At 40.9% G+C, this 22,137-nt stretch overlaps 1 protein-coding gene across 1 annotated transcript; it reads right to left on the bottom strand.

Moving 5' to 3' along the window:
- Positions 1-1,611: 1,611 nt before the first annotated feature.
- Positions 1,612-13,219, bottom strand: LOC133333445 (fibroin heavy chain-like). Its single transcript, XM_061541769.1, has 10 exons — positions 13,165-13,219; positions 8,487-13,099; positions 7,971-8,426; positions 7,704-7,904; positions 7,070-7,642; positions 6,803-7,003; positions 6,220-6,744; positions 5,589-6,161; positions 5,322-5,528; positions 1,612-5,262 (listed from the first exon to the last, which is right to left on the bottom strand). Exons 1-10 carry the CDS (start codon positions 13,217-13,219, stop codon positions 1,612-1,614), a joined length of 11,055 nt encoding a protein of 3,684 aa, XP_061397753.1.
- Between the last annotated feature and the right edge of the window lie 8,918 nt (positions 13,220-22,137).

The raw sequence follows: 22,137 nt of genomic DNA, 5'->3' as shown, positions 1-22,137 counted from the left end.
GTGACAGATACAGACAGCGTGTTGAGGATCTGGAAGGAGTATTTTGAAAAGCTTCTGGTATCAATAGCCGTGCCGATGGGTTACCAGCCGAACTATTCAAAACTAGTGATCAGATGTTGGTAAGGAGCATTCACAAGCTGCTTCGTACAATTTGACTAGAGAAATGCATGCCAAATGATTGGAATCTCAGCAGCCTGTGCAAAAAAAGGATACAAGACGATATGTGTCAACTATAGAGGAATTAGTCTAGTTCGCATATAAAGTGCTATCCAGCGTGCTGTGGTGAACGACTGAAGTTAATAGTCAATGACATTATTGGACCACACCAATGTGGCTTCAGATCTGGCAAATCTACCATTGGCCAAATTTCCACTCTGCGCCAAATCCTGGAAAAGACCCACGAAAAACACATCGACAAATTCCATCTATTTGTCGACTATAAAGCCGCATTCGACAGCCCTATCCTTTCAGAGGTGTTTAATGTCATGTCTGCGTTCGGCATTCCTGAAAAATTAATACGGCTATGCAGGATAAGTTTATGTGAACCAATGACAGCAGGTAAAGTAGGAAAGGACCTATCGGAGGCCTTCAATACCGAACGAGGATTCAGACGAGGTGAAAGTTTGTCTTGTGATCTTTTTAACATCCCGCTGAAAAGGTACACCAAACTACACATGTTACTCACCTACGCTGAACATTGCGAGCGGTAACAACCACCTTTGAACAAATTGAGAAGGAGTCTGCCAAAGTGGGTCTGGAAGTAAATTTCGAGAAGACCAAACTGATGGTGTCAAAGCCCAAGACATTCAGTAGGCTCGGACCATCTGTGGAACTTGAGAACTACTGCATCGTGGTAGTTAAAGTTTTTATATACCTTGGTACCGCCATAAATAACACTAATGGCATTAGTTTTGAAATTCGGAGAAGGATAGTGTTGGACCACAGATGCTACTATGGCCTGAGTAAGCAATTTAAGAAGAAGGCAACCTCCCGCCTGACCAAACTCGCACTCTATAAGACGCTGATATTACCCGTGCTGTTATAAGGATCTGAAGCATGGGTATTTGCGCAAGCAGATGAGGCAGCAGGGAGAATAGGCAATATTGTGCGAATGAATGAGAAGCCCAGCACAAAAGCGAGCCTACTGATGGTTCCCGCAGAAGGGGGAGACCACAAATCCACAAAACCGCTCTGTCACAAGCCAGCCATATTTGCAACTAAAAGGATTTCGACTAGAACTTGCTGAGCCTGTAGCTGATGCATAACCATGAACTGAACCGGACCCTTTGATCAGGTTCAGAACAATGGAGTTTTATATTAGCCAAAGGATATGTCCGGTATGTTCAAGGCCATAGACCAATTTTCCAACCTGAGTATTTGTAGTTAAGTATTCTTTTCTCCTGGCAGCAATTCACTTTGAGATAGCCCCCTTCTAAAACTTCCGATCGATTTTAGGCATTTTAAATAGCCTTATGGTGGAGATGAACAGTTTGCCCAACCGAACTTAAAGACACTTTTTTTATTTTGATATTTTTATTTAATTCTAAAATGTTATTTATTCACAATATGAGATGCAACATAACCTATAATCTACGAATATTTTACGACTACTTATCTACCAAACAGACCAAATCCAGCAGATACGCCACCCAAATTTGCTGAGAGACCAAGACCATTGTTATTGGACCCAGCATAGCTTCCCTTAGACCCATGCTTGTTAGCACCGCCAATAGAAGCCGAGAGGCCTCCAAGATTTAAACCATTTAAAGCCCCTCCAAAGCCGACTTTATTGACAGAGCCAATACCACCAACACTTATGCTACCTTGGGAGGAAGCACCAGAACTCGCACTTTGTGTGCTGCCAACGCTGGCTGTAATACCTTTATTGGGTTTAATTTTTGAACCATAAGACCCAGTATGGCTGTTGGTAACAATCGACCCTGAGGGTCTTTTGAATCCTGTTGAGGCACTAACACCATTACTGGTTGTAATGCTATAACCCCCATTGTTTGTGCCAACAATGTTGGTTGCAAGATAACCACCTGGAATTCCTTTGTTTGTTGTGGTATAAGTTCCGACATAGTTTCCGGTACCAATCGAACCCGGAAGTCCGACAAAATTGGGAACAAAAAAAGTTGTAGCGCTGCCATAGCCTCCTTTGTGTGTTTGGCCTCCAGTGTAAATTTGATCTCCCTTTGTACCATAGGGTCCAAACTGACCGCCGGCACCAATAGCAGTCGAAAATCCGCCATAGGGTCCAAACTGACCACCGGTGCCAATGCCAGACGAAAATCCGCCATAACTGGAAACAGCAATAGGTTTGTAAACTCCTTTGTTTGTTGTTGTACCTCCAATGTAAATTTTATCTCCTTTTGAACCAAGCGATCCAATGTAGCTGCCGGTACCAATAGCACCCGAAAGTCCGCCAACACTGGAAGCAGTCGAAGATACGCCAGTGGTATATCCTCCTTTGTTTGTTGAGCCTCCAGGTAAAATTTGGTTTCCTTTCCAATCGTAAAATTGAAGTTGGCCTCCGGGACCAATATTGCCATAAATTCCGTCAAAACTGGCAAAGGGCGTAGCCCAACCGGTGGTGTATACAACTTTATGTGCGGAACCGCCATTTGTTCCTTTGTTATTGAGGCCAAGCGATCCAGATGCACCTGGAAATCTACTGTTATGTGTGCCACCAACATTTGTTCCAATACCTACATATTGATTTCCTTTTGAACCACTGTATCCGCTGCCACCATGACTAGAACCCGCTGAAGCTCCACTGCTGGTGTTTGATCCAAATTTATGGGTTGAACTTCCAGAAGTAGTTTGTTGTTTGCGGTTTCCCTTTGAGCCGGCATTGCCTTTAACACCATTTGAAGCTAATAATCCGCCGTAGCCTCCAATAAATACAAGACCAGCATTCAATCCACCATGAGTTGCGGAACCACTATTTCCACCTTTAGATCCAGAAGTTTGGGTAAATGATGTTGTCGTAGTATGACCCACAGACGCAGGGCTGGATGCAATGCCAGATGGCTTAACAGCAAGAGAACCAACACCTGTAGCAGAACCACTGACAGTAGCCGCTCCATTACTTGATGTAGATCCAGAAGAGCCTGTACTGGAAGCAGAAGCGGATGCAGCACCATAACCACTACCATAAGTAGTGGAACCGCTGACACTAGTCGAACTAGTTCCAATGATAGAACCAAGACCATTTCCGCCGACAGTAGCAGCTCCATTGATTGAGGTGGATCCAAGAGTTGTACCAGAACCACTGACAGTAGCCGGTCCTTGAATTGAGGCAGATCCAGAGCCATGACTAGATGATGAGCCAGTTCCAATGATAGAACCAAGACCATTTCCGCCGACAGTTGCAGCTCCATTGATTGAGGTAGAACCGAAAGAGGCTGTATTTGAAGCAGAGGCGGATGCAGCACCATAACCATTACCATGAGTTGAACCACTGACAATAGCCGGATCTTGAATTGAGACAGATCCAGAGACATGACCAGAATGTGAGCCAGCACCATAACCACTACCATAAGTAGTGGAACCGCTGACAGTAGTCGAACTAGTTCCAATGATAGAACCAATACCATTTCCGCCGACAGTAGCAGCTCCATTGATTGTGGTAGATTCATGAGTTATACCGGAACCACTGACAGTAACCGGTCCTTGAATTGAGGCAGATCCAGAGCCATGACTAGATGATGAGCCAGTTCCCATGATAGAACCAATACCATTTCCGCCGACATTTGCAGCTCCATTGATTGAGGTAGAGCCGGAAGAGGCTGTATTTGAAGCAGAGGCGGATGCAGCACCATAACCATTACCATGAATTAAACCAGAACCACTGACAGTAGCCGGTCCTTGAGTTGAGGCAGATTTCGAGCCATGACTAGATGAGGAACCAGTTCCAATGATAGAACCAAGACCATTTCCGCCGACAGTTGCCGCTCCATGAATCGAGGTAGAACCGGAAGAAGCTGTATTTGAAGCGGATACAGCACCATAACCACTGTCATGAGTTGAACCACTGACAGTAGCCGGACCTTGAATTGAGACAGATCCAGAGACATGACCAGAAGGTGAGCCAGTTCCAGTGATGGAACCAATTCTATTTCCGCCGACAGTTGTCTCTCCATGAATTGAGGTATATCCAGAAGAGGCTGTATTTAAAGCAGAGGCGGATGCAGCACCGTAACCATTACCATGAGTTGAACCAGAAGCACTGACAGTATTTGGCCCTTGAATTGAGACAGATTCATTAACGTGACTAGTAACAGATCCAGAAGCAGAAACACTTGGAGTTTTAACTTCATGAGTTGAGACAGATTCCGATCCATGGCCAGAAAGTGAACCAGTTCCAACGACGGAACCATGGTAACTTCCACTGACAGGTTTGGAACCCATGGTAAATACAGAACCATTAGCATGAGTTAAACCAGATCCAGTAGAGGAAACACTGCCAGTTACCCCTTGATGGATTGAGGGAGATCCAGAAACACGACTAGGTGATGAGACAGAGCCATGGCTATTACCACTGGCAGATTTAGAACCTGTAGCAGAACCTGGTGCCTTTCCACTGACAGTTGCCGATCCAGTTGAAGTTGAAACAGATCCGACGGATGCAGCACCATAAGCATTATCATTAGCAGTTCTTAAGCCATCGGAAGATCCACTTACAATTGATGATCCATGAGCAGATGCAATTCCGAGACCGGTACCCAATCCAATACCGGATGATATGCCGGAAGCAGCACCATAGTAACTAATGCCAGTAGTTATTGCTTGAAGTGATGTGGTTGCTATGCCGGAAGCAGCTCCATAACCACTTCCATTGTCAACAACAGATCCCTGAGTAGAAGTAGATCCAACGTCGTGACTAACAGTCGAAGCTAGGGCAGATGCAATGCCACTTGTCAAAGAAGCAGACACTAAATGCGGTGCGGTGACATAAGCACTTCCAGTGTCAGAAACTGCTGCTTCAGTGGAGATCGATTCTGTATCATGGGCAATTGCAGGTGTCAAATGTGAGCTGGACGCCTGTTGAGAAGTCGACCCAGCACCAGGAGCTACACCCGAGACATTGCTGGTTTCATCATGACTGGCTGTTATTGAACCATGAATAAAAGTTAAACCCGATGCAGCGCCATATCCACTACCATATCCACTTGAACCTTTGGAGCCAATACTTGATGAAGAACCATGAACTAAAGTTGGTCCCTTTGATGTTGATGAATCAGGAAGGGTTTTATTTGCCTAAAAGATACTTATAATTTAAATAATTTTCGGCTATTAAATCTCAGTTTTCAACCTACTTGAGACGATGCAGATCCAAATGAGACGGTAACATGGGCATTGGATGCAGCAGAACCAAGAACTCCACTACCTACCACACCATGACCTGAACCGGAATGAATTCCTGGTGAAATTCCTTGAACGTTAGCAGTAGAACTTGTAGAAGTATGAGCGGAGCCACCAACGGTTCCGTGGACACTACTTGACACATTTGTATTGGAAGTTCCCTGCAACATTTATTGTCAGGAATCAGATGCAACTCAATTAATTATAGGCGAAGAACATACCTTATTGATTGCGGGAGATGCTGAGGAGAAACCGGTCGTGCTATGCGCTGAACCACTACCGAATTTATTGATGGAACCATGGCTAGTTGTTACTCCCTTGTTACCGCTACCATAACCACCTGTATTACTGCCCTTATGACCACTATTTCCAATACTGCCAGATGTGGTACCAGACCATGATCCACCGGAACTTCCTTTATTACCAGAGGTGACACCATGCCATGAACCGCTGTAAGTACCCTTATTGCCGGTGGCTCCACCTTTATTATTACCAGATGTGCCACCGTGGTATGAACTATTGTTAGTTCCTTTATTGCCAGAGATGCCTACATGGTAAGATCCAGAATTGCTTTCTTTATTAACAGAGATGCCACCGTGGTAGGATCCATTGCTGCTTCCAACAGTGGTGAGAGGAGCATTTCCATTGACGCTTGCGGATTGTACTATAGTTGATGAACCCAAAGCTGCTCCATATTTATTACCATGAACATTAGGACCTTTGGAGCCAGTACCGTATGCAGCACCATGAACTGAACCAGTTCCCGTTGATAAACCCTGGAGGTTTATATTCGTCTAAAAGGGAATTATAATTAAAATTTAGCCAGCTATTGAATATCTGATGTCAACATACCTTATTATTTGCTGAGAAGAAACTGGTCGTGCTATGCGTCGAACCACTACCGAATTTATTGACGAAACCATGGCTAGTAGTTGATCCCTTGTTACCGCTACCATAACCACCTACAATACTGCCCTTATGACCATTATTTCCAATACTGCCAGATGTGGTACCAGACCATGATCCACCAGAACTTCCTTTATTGCCAGAGGTGACACCATGCCATGAACCGCTGTAAGTACCCTTATTGCCGGTGGCTCCACCTTTGTTATTGGCAGAGATGCCTACATGGTAAGATCCAGAATAGCTTCCTTTATTACCAGATCCATGGTAAGATCCAACGTTAGTTCCAACAGTGGTGAGAGGAACATTTCCATTGACACTTGCGGATACTACTACAGATGATGAACCCAAAGCTGTGCCATATTTGTTACCATGAGCATTTCCGTTAGGACCTTTGGAGCCAGTACCAGATGCAGCACCATGACCTGAACCAGATCCCTTTGATGATGACAAACCATGAGCGTTTGTATTCACCTAAAAAGTTTTTTAATTAAAATCCTGTCAGACTATTAAATCTCAGATGTTAACCTACTTGAGTTGATGCAGATCCAGATGAGGCGGCAACATTAGAAATGGAAGCTGCTGCACCATGAACATCACTACCTACAACATCATGACCTGAACCGGAACTAATTCCAGAGGCAATTCCTTGAACATTAGCACTAGAACTTGTAGCAACATGAGCAGAGTCACTTCCGGATCCCTGGGCATTATTTTGTACATTGGATGTTCCCTGTAATATTGAAAGTCGGAAGTCAGATCGACACAAAACACAGTTAACTGCAAGGTAGGAACATACCTTATTGATTGTCGAAGAGGCAGAGAGGAAGCCTGTAGAGCTTTGCGTCGAACCGTTACCAAATTTATTAGTGGAACCTTGGATAGAGGTTGTGAACTTGTTACCGCTACCATTTCCAACAACATAGCTGCCTTTGTGACCATTATTTCCAATACTGACAGAGGTGGCACCATGCCAAGATCCACCGGTACCTCCTTTATTTCCCCAGATGCCACCATGCCAAGATGCGCTATAACTTCCTTTATTGCCGGAAGCACCACCTTTATTATTACCAGCGATACTACCATGATAAGATCCAGCGTTAGTTCCTTTATTGGCAGAAATGCCTACATGATGTGATCCAGAATAGCTTCCTTTATTACCAGAAATGCCGCCTTGATTACTTCCAACAGTAGTACCAGGAGCATTTCCATTGACACTTGCGGATACTACTACGGATGATGAACCCAAAGGTGCTCCGTATTTGTTACCATGAACATTTCCGTTAGGACCTTTGGATCCAGTACCGGATGCAGCACCATGACCTGAACCAGATACCTTTGATGCTGACGAACCATGGACGTTTATATTCGCCTAAAAGAAAGATTTTTAATTAAAATCATAGTAGGCTATTAAATCTCAGATGTTAACCTACATTAGTTGATGCAGATCCAGATGAGGCGGCAACATTAGAAATGGAAGCTGCTGCACCATGAACATCACTAGCTACAACACCATGACCTGAACCGGAACTAATTCCAGAGCCAATTCCTTGAACAGTTGTACTAGAACTTGTAGCAACATGAGCAGAGCCACTTCCGGATCCCTGGGCATTATTTTGTACATTGGAAGTTCCCTATAATATTGAAGGTCGGAAGTCAGATCGACGTAAAACACAGTTAACTGCAAGCGAGAAACATACCTTATTGATTGTCGAAGAGGCAGAGAGAGAAACGCTACCAAATTTATTAGTGGAACCGTGGATAGAGGTTGTGACCTTGTTACCACTACCATTTCCAACAACATAGCTGACTTTGTGACCAATGTTTCCACCCAAACTTCCTTTATTTCCAGAGATACCACCACTCCAAGATCCGCTGTAACTACCCTTATTGTCGGAGGCTCCACCTTTATTATTACCACTATTACCAGAGATACCACCCTGATATGATCCATTGTTAGTTCCTTTATTGGCAGATATGTCTACATGATAAGATCCAGAATAACTTCCTTTATTACCAGAGATACCGCCATGGTAGGATCCATCGTTACTTCCAACAGTGGAGCCATGAACATTTCCATTGACACCTGCAGATACTACTGAAGATGATGAACCCAAAGCTGACCCATTTTTGTTACCATGAGCATCTATATTCACCTAAAACAGAATCCTAATTATAATCATTGACAGCTTTTTTAATCTCAGATGTAAACCTACATGGGTTGATGCAGTTCCAGATGAGGAGACAACATGGACATTGGAGGCAGTAGAGCCATTAACTCCATTACCTACGATTGCATGACCTGAAACAGAATTAATTCCAGAGGCAATTCCTTGAACATTAGCATTGGAACTTGTAGAAGCGATGACAGAAACATTTCCGGTTCCGTCAATACTGCCAGGTCCATTATTTTCCAAAGTTCCAACTTCCGTATTTCCAGTGATGGTAACTGGATAGGATCCAACATAAGTTCCTTTATTATCATGCGCATTTGTTGTAGTGTTTGTAAAACTTGATGACGTTGTATCCTTATTGCCGGAAACTACGCCAGTTATTCCACCGAAGTAAGATCCACTATTATTTCCTTTATTTGTCGAACTGCTGTCGGTTTTTTGAACATTTGTCGAACTTGAAAAGGATGCTTGATAACTGTCTTTGTGGGCATTACTTCCAGCACTGCTAGTTATGTCCGCATTCCATGAACCACCGTTACTGCCCTTATTACCTGAAGTTCCACCATTGTTACTGCCAAAGATACTGACATGATAAGAACCACCACTACCTCCTTTGTTGCCAGAGATACCAGAGACTGCGCCTTGCCATGATCCAGCATATGTTCCCTTATTACCACCCTGCCCTGATTCAACATTAGTCGAAGTGCTAACAGAAGAGGATGCTTGATAACTGCCTTTGTGGGCATTACTTCCAACACTGCTAGATATGGCACCATGCCATAATCCACCGTTGCTGCCCTTATTACCAGAAGCTCCACCTTTGTTACTGCCAGAAATAACGACGTGATAGGAACCACCATTACCTCCTTTGTTGCCAGAGTTACCAGAGTCTTGCCATGATCCAGCATAAGTTTCCTTATTACCACCCTGTCCTGATCCAACATTTGTCGAAGTGCTTACAGAACTTGAAGATGATGCTTGATAACTGCCTTTTTGTGCATTACTTCCAGCACTGCTGTGCGCATTCCATGATCCACCGTTACTGCCCTTATTACCAGAAGTTCCACCTGTGTTACTGCCAGAGATACCGACGTGATAGGAACCACCATTACCTCCTTTGTTGCCAGAGATACCAGATACTGCGCCTTGCCACGATCCAGCATAAGTTCCCTTATTACCACCCTGCCCTGATCCAACATTTGTGGAAGTGCTAACAGAAGAGGATGCTTGATAACTGCCTTTGTGGGCATTACTTCCAACACTGCTAGAGATGGCACCATGCCATAATCCACCGTTGCTGCCCTTATTACCAGAAGCTCCACCTTTGTTACTGCCAGAGATAACGACGTGATAGGAACCACCATTACCTCCTTTGTTGCCAGAGTTACCAGAGTCTTGCCATGATCCAGCATAATTTTCCTTATTACCACCCTGTCCTGATCCAACATTTGTCGAAGTGCTTACAGAACTTGAAGATGATGCTTGATAACTGCCTTTTTCTGCATTACTTCCAGCACTGCTGTGCGCATTCCATGATCCACCGTTACTGCCCTTATTACCAGAAGTTCCACCTGTGTTACTGCCAGAGATACCGACGTGATATGAACCACCATTACCTCCTTTGTTGCCGGAGATACCAGAACTTTGCCAAGATCCGCCATAATTTCCCTTATTACCCGAGACTGAACCATGCCAAGATCCAGCATAGCTTCCGGATATACCACCAGAGCTGCCATTATTACCAGAAGCTCCACCTTTGTTATTTTCTTTATTGCCAGATATGCTGCCAGTCCAAGATCCACCGTAACTACCATTATTACCAGAAGCGCCATCTTTGTTATTTCCATTATTACTTGATAGGCCGCCAGTCCATGATCCGGCACTGCTACTGTCCTTATTACCAGAATCTACCGCATTGTTATTTTCTTTTTTGCCAGATAGGCTGCCAGTCCAAGATCCATCGCTACTACCAGCAGTTCCACCTTTGTTATTTTCTTGATAACCAGATGCAACACCATGCCAAGATCCACCATAATTCCCCTTATTACCATTGCTGCCAACTAACCAAGTTCCATTATATTTGCCATTATTTCCATATAGGCCAGTATGCCATGTTCCACCATAACTTCCTTTATTGGCGGAACTTCCACCAATGAAATGCCAACTAAATGTTGTCTTACTGCCACCATGATGAGATGATCCGTAACTGCCTGGATCGTGTTTACAATACTTTCCCGAACTGACATCGCATCCAACTTTTTGGAATGCTCCAGATGAGGCACTAGTACTAGATGAGGAAGATGCAACGACTTTATGTCCACTGCTAATTCCAGATCCAATGCTAGCAGAGATACCTCCTTTGTTAGCTGCACCATACGTGTATTTATTACCGCTACTAATACTGCCAGAAACGCCTAGGTTACCAGATACGTTAGCCTCATTGGATCCGTCATTCCCAACTCTGGTTCCGGCAGCTCCAATACCAGCATTTAAACCATCGAAATTGGATCCAATACTAGCAGAAGTTTTAGTGATTTTATTATCCCCATTTAGTTCCACTTTATGATTAGTACTGGTTCCAATACTGCCAGCAGTGATACTACCAGAGGCACCCGATTTATGAATACCATTGACACCAGATGAGGAAGAAGAACCAAGACCAATGGTACCGGAAACGCCCCCTTCATTAATACTAATTGTGCTAGAAACATCTGCAGTAGAACCAACTCCAATAGCACCTGATATGATTGGTTTCTTAGATTCGGAATCGCTGGAAGCAACGGCAGCAACTGTACCAATTTTATGACCATTAATCTTGTCGACAGCTTGACCAAGGCTAGCTTCAATGCCAACAGAACCCTTAGAATTTCCACTTGAGACACCAATATTAGCACCATTGCCAGCAGTATCCTTAGAAGTGTGAGAACTGATGACAATTGAACCCTTAGAGCCACCATGACTTAATCCTCCAATATTAGAATCCTTTGAAACGCCAATATTTAAAGTGGCTTCGACACCTCCAAGATTAGCTGCAATACCAGCAGAGTTTTTAGAACCGCCATTACTTCCACTATTAGCTCCAATGTTTCCATCTAATCCGCCAAGCTTAACACCATCTTTCACTGTACTAAGATTTACACCAGATACAGCAGATACTTTCGTTTCACCTCCTAGACCGACGGTGCCAAGTCCACCAATATTTAAACCGGCTTCGACACCTCCATGATTAGCTCCAATACCAGCAGAGCCCTTTGAACCGTCATTACTACCACTAATACCTCCAGACTGTCCACTTAATCCACCAAGCTTAACATCAGCTTCGACTCCACCAAGATTTACCCCAGCTCCAGCAGATACTTTCTTTTCGCCTCCAAGACCGGCATTCTTATTTCTACTATTGTTCGCAGTACCAAGTCCGACAATATTTAAACCAGCTTCGACACCTCCAAGATTAGCTCCTATACCAGCAGAGCCCTTAGAACCGCCATTACTACCACTAATACCTCCATATTGTCCACTTAATCCACCAAGCTTAACACCAGCTTCGACTCCACCAAGATTTACCACAGCTCCAGCAGATACTTTCTTTTCGCCTCCAAGACCGGCATTCTTATTTTTACTATTGTTCGCAGTACCAAGTCCGACAATATTTAAACCAGCTTCGACACCTCCAAGATTGGCACCAATACCAGCAGAGCCCTTTGAACCGCCCTTAATTCCGCCAATACCTCCAATATTACCACCTATTCCGCTAAGATTAACACCAGCTTCGACTGTACCAAGATTTACACCAGATACAGCAAATGCTTTCTTGTCACCTCCTAGGCCAGCATTCTTATTTTTATTATTGTTCGCAGTGCCAAGTCCGACAATATTTAAACCAGCTTCGACACCTCCAAGATTAGCTCCTATACCAGCAGAGCCCTTAGAACCGCCATTACTACCACTAATACCTCCAGATTGTCCACTTAATCCACCAAGCTTAACACCAGCTTCGACTCCACCAAGATTTACCCCAGCTCCAGCAGATACTTTCTTTTCACCTGCTAGACCGGCATTCTTATTTTTATTATTGTTCGCAGTGCCAAGTCCACCAATATTTAAACCAGCTTCGACACCTCCAAGATTGGCACCAATACCAGCAGAGCCCTTTGAACCGCCCTTAATTCCGCTAATACCTCCAATATTACCACCTATTCCGCTAAGATTAACACCAGCTTCGACTGTACCAAGATTTACACCAGATACAGCAAATGCTTTCTTGTCACCTCCTTGGCCAGCATTCTTATTTTTATTATTCGTTGCAGTACCAAGTCCTCCAATATTTAAACCAGCTCCAAGATTGGCACCAATTCCAGCAGAGCCCCTTGATCCGACAATGTTTAAACCTGTTCCGACACCACCAAGATTAGCTCCAATACCAGCAGAGCCCTTAGAACCGCCATTATTTCCACCAAGTTTAACACCAGCTTCTAATCCACCAAGGTTTGCACCAAAACCAGTCGAAACTTTCTTTTCACTTCCAAGGCCAGCTGTGATACCAGATCCCAGTAATCCGGCATTCTTATTTTTATTATTGTTCGCAGTTCCAATTCCGCCAATATTTATACCGGCACCGATACCTCCAAGATTGCCATTTAATCCAATACCGAAGGCTACAAAATCCAATTCATTATTTTCCCATTATCTGCTTCTCGTATCCACAAACCATCCAACTTACCATTTGTCAGGGCAACTGTTATCGCTAATAATCCTATTAATGCTGCTTCTCTCATCGCTGTCGTTTAAACTGTGTTTCAAAATCTTCATCGGGCGCTTTCTTTTATAGAATTTCTCCAAGAATTTCTAAATGAAATAATATGGACCAAATGCCGATATAAATTTTTTTATTTGCATAATTTCTCATGTTAATTTTTTTATATTTTTGGCAAAGATTCTCTCACCGAGTTGTAAATGGCCATAAAAAACTAGTTCCTTTCTTTTGTATTTCATTTTTTTTCTTCAAATTTTACGAATCGGATTAGCATATTTTAAAATATATGTTTTTTCTCATCATGTTAGTTTCTTGGGAGGGTCACTGCCTTGTTCGTTTGGCCTCCATCTTCTCACAGACATCAACATAATCTCTCTAGTAAAAGTTCTAAATGTAGAATGAAATAGAAGACAGGCAGATATTAAAAAAACAACAACAAATAAATCAAAAATTAAGAGTTAACCGGACGAATGCCAAAATTATGCTCCAAAAAAAACTAAACACTGTATTAATTTAAAATTCAAAAAATCAATACAAGTTTTAGCAGGGTGTGAAGTCATTCATAAATAAGTTATACCCCAGTGTATTAAGAATTGGGTCAAATCAAATTGATTTCTTTTGATTGGTATCGATCTGCTAACCACAATAAAACTTCAATCGGAGAGTGTTAGAAAACTGACAATATCGATATTGACGATTACATTGACAGTCTGACAAACTGACGACGAGCAATAATTTATCACAACAGATCGATGTTCATCCTCATTAAATTGCTGATAAATTTATTAGTTTTTTAATTGCCTTAAACGTTTTAAAATTAATTGCTGGTGTATGTAGCAGATATTTTAAAATTGATATGTCTAATGTCGAAATGAGCTAAGTAACAAAAAAAACAAGCTGGGCCTGGAAAAAATTGTAAACGAACTTTTTTGAAAAGCTGAATGCCATCTTTATAGGCAAGGCGAAGAGCTGAATGCAGTATTTATAGTTGAGATGAAGCAGGGAGTATTTATAGACGAGGAGAAGAAGGGAGTCTTTATAGACGAGCTAAAGAAGATAGTTTTTTAGACGACATGAAGCAGTGAGTCTTTAGGGGGTCTCTATAGACGAGCTGAAGCAGGGAGTCTCTATAGACGAGCTGAAGCAGGGAGTCTCTATAGACGAGCTGAAGCAGGGAGTCTCTATAGACGAGCTGAAGCAGGGAGTCTCTATAGACGAGCTGAAGCAGGGAGTCTCTATAGACGAGCTGAAGCAGGGAGTCTCTATAGACGAGCTGAAGCAGGGAGTCTCTATAGACGAGCTGAAGCAGGGAGTCTCTATAGACGAGCTGAAGCAGGGAGTCTCTATAGACGATCTGAAGCAGGGAGTCTCTATAGACGATCTGAAGCAGGGAGTCTCTATAGACGAGCTGAAGCAGGGAGTCTCTATAGACGAGCTGAAGCAGGGAGTCTCTATAGACGAGCTGAAGCAGGGAGTCTCTATAGACGAGCTGAAGCAGGGAGTCTCTATAGACGAGCTGAAGCAGGGAGTCTCTATAGACGAGCTGAAGCAGGGAGTCTCTATAGACGAGCTGAAGCAGGGAGTCTCTATAGACGAGCTGAAGCAGGGAGTCTCTATAGACGAGCTGAAGCAGGGAGTCTCTATAGACGAGCTGAAGCAGGGAGTCTCTATAGACGAGCTGAAGCAGGGAGTCTCTATAGACGAGCTGAAGCAGGGAGTCTCTATAGACGAGCTGAAGCAGGGAGTCTCTATAGACGAGCTGAAGCAGGGAGTCTCTATAGACGAGCTGAAGCAGGGAGTCTCTATAGACGAGCTGAAGCAGGGAGTCTCTATAGACGAGCTGAAGCAGGGAGTCTCTATAGACGAGCTGAAGCAGGGAGTCTCTATAGACGAGCTGAAGCAGGGAGTCTCTATCGACGAGCTGAAGCAGGGAGTCTCTATGAGACGAGCTGAAGCAGGGAGTCTCTATGAGACGAGCTGAAGCAGGGAGTCTCTATGAGACGAGCTGAAGCAGGGAGTCTCTATGAGACGAGCTGAAGCAGGGAGTCTCTATGAGACGAGCTGAAGCAGGGAGTCTCTATAGACGAGCTGAAGCAGGGAGTCTCTATCGACGAGCTGAAGCAGGGAGTCTCTATAGTATTTTATAGACAACCTAAAGCAGGAAGTCTTTATCGATGAGCTGAAGCAGGAAGTCTTTATAGACGAGCGAAAGCAGGGAGTCTTTATAGACGTGCTGATACTGGAAGTTTTTATAGACGAGGTAGTCTTTTATGGACGAGTTGAAGCAGGGAGTCTTTTATAGACGAGCTGAGACAAGTAGACTTTTAGAAGCAGGAATACGTTATAGACGAGCTTAAGCAGGCAGTGTTTATAGTGGAGTTGAGGCAGGGAGTCTTTTAGAAGAGCTAATGGAGGCAGTCTTTATAGACGAGCTGAATCAGTGAATGTTTATGAATATTTATAGACTAGACTGAAGCAGTGAGTCTTTATATACGACCTGAAGGGAGTATTTTGTAGACGCAGCAGGGAGTTTTTATAGACAAACGTTATATGGGGTCTACCCTGAAACATTGGTCACTATTAATATTTTTTTTAGAATAAAAAATACTAAATTAAAGTAAACAGAGTTGAAAAACGTGTCCAAAACCCCCCAAAAAATTCGAATATTGAAGTATCAGGATTTTTTGTAAGGAAATGTGTAAGGAGACTCAATAAGAACCCAAAATAACAATTTACAATTTCTTTATTTAAATATTGCGATCTCAAACGTTATTTCAACAGATGGACAGACGGGCGGACATAGGCAAATCGGCATAGAATTTTATTGCGATCTTAGTGGGGTCCCCGCTAAATATTTCGAGATGTTGGAAACGGAATAACAAATTTAATATACACTACATGTTATGGTGGAGGGTATAAAAGGAAAGAGGGTGTATGAGGCTGAAACTTATCTGCTTTTTCATTCCCTATAAACTCGATGTTAACTGGAACCTCTGCAGTTATAAACTAATCTCAAATTTACAGTCTCTGACTTAAATGCCTTCAGGACAGCTTGATTGTCAAAATATAATATATAGGGACATATCGTTAGTCACTTACCCATAGATTCTTGACTGCCAGCATGATTGGTAAAATTTGGGCTTGAAAAAAACTGAACGTTTCAATATCATTATAAGAGTTATATAAGTGAACCACCACACCTGTGCCTTCATCCATCTTAAACTTCCATTTGTGTATTCTAACAAACCGTCTAGAGAAATTAAAATTTCTAAACAAACCCCTCTATAATTCCCAAAATATCTTTATTATATTTTAAATAGACAATTGGCACGCCAACAATGACGACAACTATGATGACGAAACCAAGAAACAAACAATAGCAACCATAGTTTGTTTTATTTTAATCCCTTAAAACAAGTTTCACGAGAACGGAATACCAAAACAAAAAACCGTTGTAATTTGCAAAACTTGTAAAATTTTTGATTTTCATTTTGTTTGTCTAATAACAGGCTGACGTAAAATCCGAGACGACTACTAGTTCTCATCAATGATTAGAATACCAGAAACGAGAAACCCATAATAACTGAATCAATCTCTAAGCATTATTAGGTCTTTGACTCTGACGTCGATTTGTGTCACAATTTTGTGAACGAGTTTTTTTGATCTATTTTTAAAACAAAAACTAAGTCAATAAAGATAAATAGAAATTGGAGACGACTAGACAAAGAACACTACACAGCCATATTTAAGCTGAAGTTTAGAGGGTGTTAATAATGTTTAAATGTGTTGTACGATATTAAAATATTTTTTTGGATGGCGAGCCCCCTGCTGTTATTAAATTAAAATTATACCCCGAATTAGTAAATATTGGTTTGAGTACTATAATAAATTATATTGAGATTGTTGGCATGACCATAATGGTGTTAAAAGGGCGTTTCAGATTTATTAGTGGTAACTATTGATGTTCGAAAAAACACAACGAACGCATGGTTTGCGCTAGGCGATGCTTAGTATTGTCTAAGCCAGAAATATATACAGTAGCCCTCTTGAGCCAAAACAGACATATAATACCGTAACAACATAGTTGCATGAAATTATACAAAGTCAATAGAACATTCACCAGTGGCGCCCTCATACTTTAACTATTTATTCAAATAATTTCCAATTAATCCGGCTAAAATCGCTGACACTAATTTGCATCTATTTCGTGCTTTTACCATTTACAACAGTAATAATAAAAACATGATTGAATAACGATAAAAAATGTATATTCGTAACATCTCAATTAGGTAACAAAATCTAAAAACTTATTGTTTCTCCTACAAATTTGTAATGATTGTAATGATCGACCCAGTGAAATACAGTGGAACCTTGTAAAAATGGGAATTCTATGGTAATGTTGCTTTCAAATTTAATTTGCAAAACATCATGTGAAATCTCTATAGGAAATTTTATCAAAAAATAAATTTTTATACCCTTCACCACACTGTGGTACAGGGTATTATGTCTTTGTGCATATGTTTGTAACAGGCAAAAGGAAACGAGATATACACTTGGTTCCTTTTTAGAATGTGCATAGAATCACTTTTTCAGTTGATTTATGCATGTCCGTCCGTCTGTCTGTCCATGTTAAATTGTAAACAAAGTGAAGGTCGCATTTATGATCCGAATTGGATGAAACCTGGCATAGGTCACTTAATTGGCCCAAGGACGAACCCTATTGAAATTGGGAAAAATCGGTCCAGATTTAGATATAGCTCCCATATATATTTTCGTCCGATTTAATGTAAATGGTGTACCAATGCCCCTATATATCGTTCGATTTGCACGAAATTTAGCACAGCGTAATGAATTATATCTAGAATGATGTGTGTTAAGTTTCCTTGAAATCGGTCCAGATTTAGATATAGCTCCCATATATATTTTCGTCCGATTTAATGTAAATGGTGTACCAATGTCCATATATATCTTTCGATTTGCACGGAATTTGGCATAGCGTAATGAATTATGTCTAGAATGATGTGTGTTAAGTTTCCTGGAAATCGGTCCAGATTTAGATATAGCTCCCATATATATTTTCGTCCGATTTAAGGTAAATGGTGCACCAAAGTACCTATATATGTTTCGATTTGCACGAAATTTGGCATAGCGTACTGAATTGCATCTAGAATAATGTGTGCAAAGTTTTGTGAAAATCGGTTCAGATTTAGATATAGCTTCCATGTATATTTTCATCCGATTTTAGGTAATTGGTGCACCAAAATCTCTGAAAATCATTCGATTTGCACGAAAATTGTCATAGCGTACTGAATTAAGGCTAGAATGACGTGTGCTAAGTTTCGTGAAAATTGGTTCAGATTAAGATATAGCTCCCATATATATTTTCGTCCGATTTTATGTAATTGGTGCAATCCCTATATATCTTTCGATTTGCACGATTTTTTGTATAGGGTACTGAATTAAGTCTAGAATGATGTTGCTAAGCTAAGATCCATAGCTAGGCCGATTGAAACAACGTACTGATGTAATATAAATTAGTCTCTGGAAAGTTTCCCTGAAATCGGTTCAGATATATTCTACATATGTTAGGATACAAAGTTGTGAAGGGTATCATATAGTCGGCCCAGTCCGACTTTTCTACTTACCTTACTGGTTACATTTGAATTTATGACTCGGCTTAAATATAAAATAGAAATGTATCTATCACACAAAATTGGAAGGCATAGAACGATGTTCAAAAACAAAAAATCGATCATGATTTAGATCAAATCATTTATATGTTCATATAAAATGTATTTTCCTATAAAAATGTATTACCTCGTACTAATTAAAGCTTGCCACGAGACGATGTGTAATATTTATAATTACAATCTCTGGTTTAGCCCAACACCTAATTAAGATATTTCCCATATTCCTGATGAATGTTCATTTGAATTGTGAGGGCGTATTCGATAGTTTACTTCCGTTTGGAAAATGAATATGTTAATCAGCCAGCAAACGATTGTGTTCAACAATTATTACATCAAGCCAGTAGAAAAATGAAAAATGGTGCTTTGCACCTCATTTGTTCATCATGATATTTCATTTCGATTAATAATTGATTAACAATTTAATAATAGTTGCATTAAAGGCCAGCAAAACAAAAAAAAAATCACTAATGTTATTGTAGACTATATAATACACTGAGAGATATTTTTGGTAGAGAATATTGAGAGAAATTTTAGCCAGCTTCGATTCATATTTTTATACCATACACAACAATGTTGTCTGGGTATTATAGCTTTCTGCAGCCCCAAGAGTTTGTAGCGCCTCGATATATTGGTCATAGACCCACCTTTAAGTATACCGATCGTCATATCTCGACTAGCTGAGTCGATCTAGACATGTGTGTCCGTCCGTCTGTCTGTTCATTATAATTCGTAAACACGATACAGGCCATAGTTATGGACATATCTTCACGAAATTTTGCATGTAGAATGGGTTCTGGCCAATGAATACCCCTATTGTTTTTGGTAAAGATCGGTTAATATTTAGGGGATGAAATGAATCAAAAAAATTTATTTTTGTCTGATTTTCTGGTAGCTCCCGAGACCGCAATTATGGCCCAAATATCGCGAATTTGTACATGAAGAAGAGGATCGGGCCAAAAAATAAGCATGCCTGTTTTGATATAGATCGGTCAATATTTAACGGGTCAAATGGACCCTGACTTTTGTGTGAATATGAAGTTGGTAGCATATCCAATAGGAGAGGTTGACCTTTAAATGGATACCAATTATATTGTCGTATGAACTCGGATGTGGGAGTTACACTTAAAAATTTACAGGTGCTTCAGATATTATTTAATAACCCATTACTACACTAGAGGGCGGAAATATAGCGCTGATCGCTTTGAAATTTTCCATGAGAATCCAGGTATGGTCAAGGACAACGTCTTTAATTTTCGGTGATGATTAGATAATACTATTGCGGTGAAGTGAAAACTTAATTTGTTGTGTCTTTTCGAGTCGATCTATAGGCCACAATTGAAAGCCGAACATCACAACACAACCCGCGGTGAATGGAATATATATAATCAATTAGAAGGGCTGTACTTAATATTAGTATATCTGTTGACCTCTATTCGGTCAAGAGGATGAAAATATCGCGAAATATTGTAAAAGCTTAGAATATAGAACCACAAAAAGTTAGATTTTCATGGAAGTTGTGTAGGGTATCAAATAGTCGGTCCCGTCCGACTGTACTGCTCCACTCACTGGTTTATTTCTGTTCTGTAGATTATCTGAGAAATGCAAATAATTTATGAATTAAAAAAAATGATATTATTGTCAGTGCCATTATTAGTTTTTCTGTGTGATCCATCGATAACCCAAAAGGAATAACTGCAGCCAATTTGAGTTAAAATGTGGCACCATTTTCAAAAAAAAACCAGTAAGGAAAGTAGTAAAGTCGGACGGGGCCGACTCTAGGATACCCTTCACCACTATGGGTACATTAAACAGGACTATTAACATGAAATTGGATGAAATAAAATATGTGATATTTATCTAAATGTGAATCTACCTAGATTTGTCCATAAAGTGTGTAAATCGACTTCAAACAAATATAAATAGGTCATCCGGTTGACTATGTCTGTACTTCTAGAAAACGCAACTACGTAATTCTATGCTCAATTTTGTACGTTGTGCAAAATTTGATGTCAATCTGACTAACATGAGGAGTATGATGCCCAATTTGCTTGATATCGGGCGAAAAAATATATGTAAGCTATATCCACATATTAAGCGATTTCAAACAAACTTGTCACAGGTTAGGTTATACTAACTTTAGAACGTTTTGTTCCTATTGGTTCCTTGGTGCGTCAATTACATAAAATCAATCTATAATAAAATGGAGCTATATCTAAATCTGGACCGATTTTCACGAAACAAGGCAGACATCACTCTAGGCTCAATTCAGTACGTTATGCCAAATTTCGTGCAAATCGAAAGATATATAGCGACTTTGGTGAACCATTTACATGAAATCGGACGAAACTATATGTGGGAGCTATATAGAAATATGGACCGATTTTATCGAAACTTGGCAGACATCACTCTAGGCTCAATTCAGTACGTTGTGCAAAATTTCGGGCAAATCGAAAGATATATATGGATGTTGGTGCACAATTTACATGAAATCGGACGAAACTATATATGGGAGCTACATCTAAATCTGGACTGATTTTCACGAAACTTGGCAGACATAACTCTAGGCTCAATTCAGTACGTTATGCCAAATTTCGTGCAAATCGAAAGATATATATGGATTTTGGTCACAATTTACATGAAATCGGACGAAACTATATATGGTAGCTATATCTAAATCTTGACCGATTTTCACGGAGCTTGGCAGACATCATTCTAGACCTAAATGATTAGGCTGTACCAAATTTCGTGCTAATCGAAAGATATATAGGGGCTTTGGGGCCCCATTTACATTAAATCGGACGAAACTATATATGTGAGCTATATCTAAATCGGGACCGATTTTCATGAAACTTGGCAGACATCATTCTAGGCCCAATTAAGTACGTTATGCCAAATTTCGTACAAATCGAAGGATATATAGGGACTTTGGGGCACCATTTACATGAAATCGGACGAAACTATATATGGGAGCTATATCTAAATCTGGACCGATTTTCTTGAAACTGGGCAGACACCATTCTAGACTCAATTCAGTACGTTATGCCAAATTTCGTGCAAATCGAAAGATATATAGAGACTTTGGGGCACCATTTACATGAAATCGGACGAAACTATATATGGGAGCTATATCTAAATCTGGACCGATTTTCACGAAACTTGGCAGACATCATTCTAGACCTAAATGATTAGGCTGTACTAAATTTCGTGCAAATCGAAAGTTATATAGGGACTGTTTACATTAAATCGGTTA

The sequence above is a fragment of the Musca vetustissima genome, unplaced genomic scaffold, assembly GCF_032173495.1.
Source record: "Musca vetustissima isolate MV318-11 ecotype Yass unplaced genomic scaffold, APGP_CSIRO_Mvet_v1 utg66897, whole genome shotgun sequence".
Lineage (NCBI taxonomy): Eukaryota > Metazoa > Arthropoda > Insecta > Diptera > Muscidae > Musca > Musca vetustissima.
This window is presented reverse-complemented; position numbering and strand designations above follow the sequence as displayed.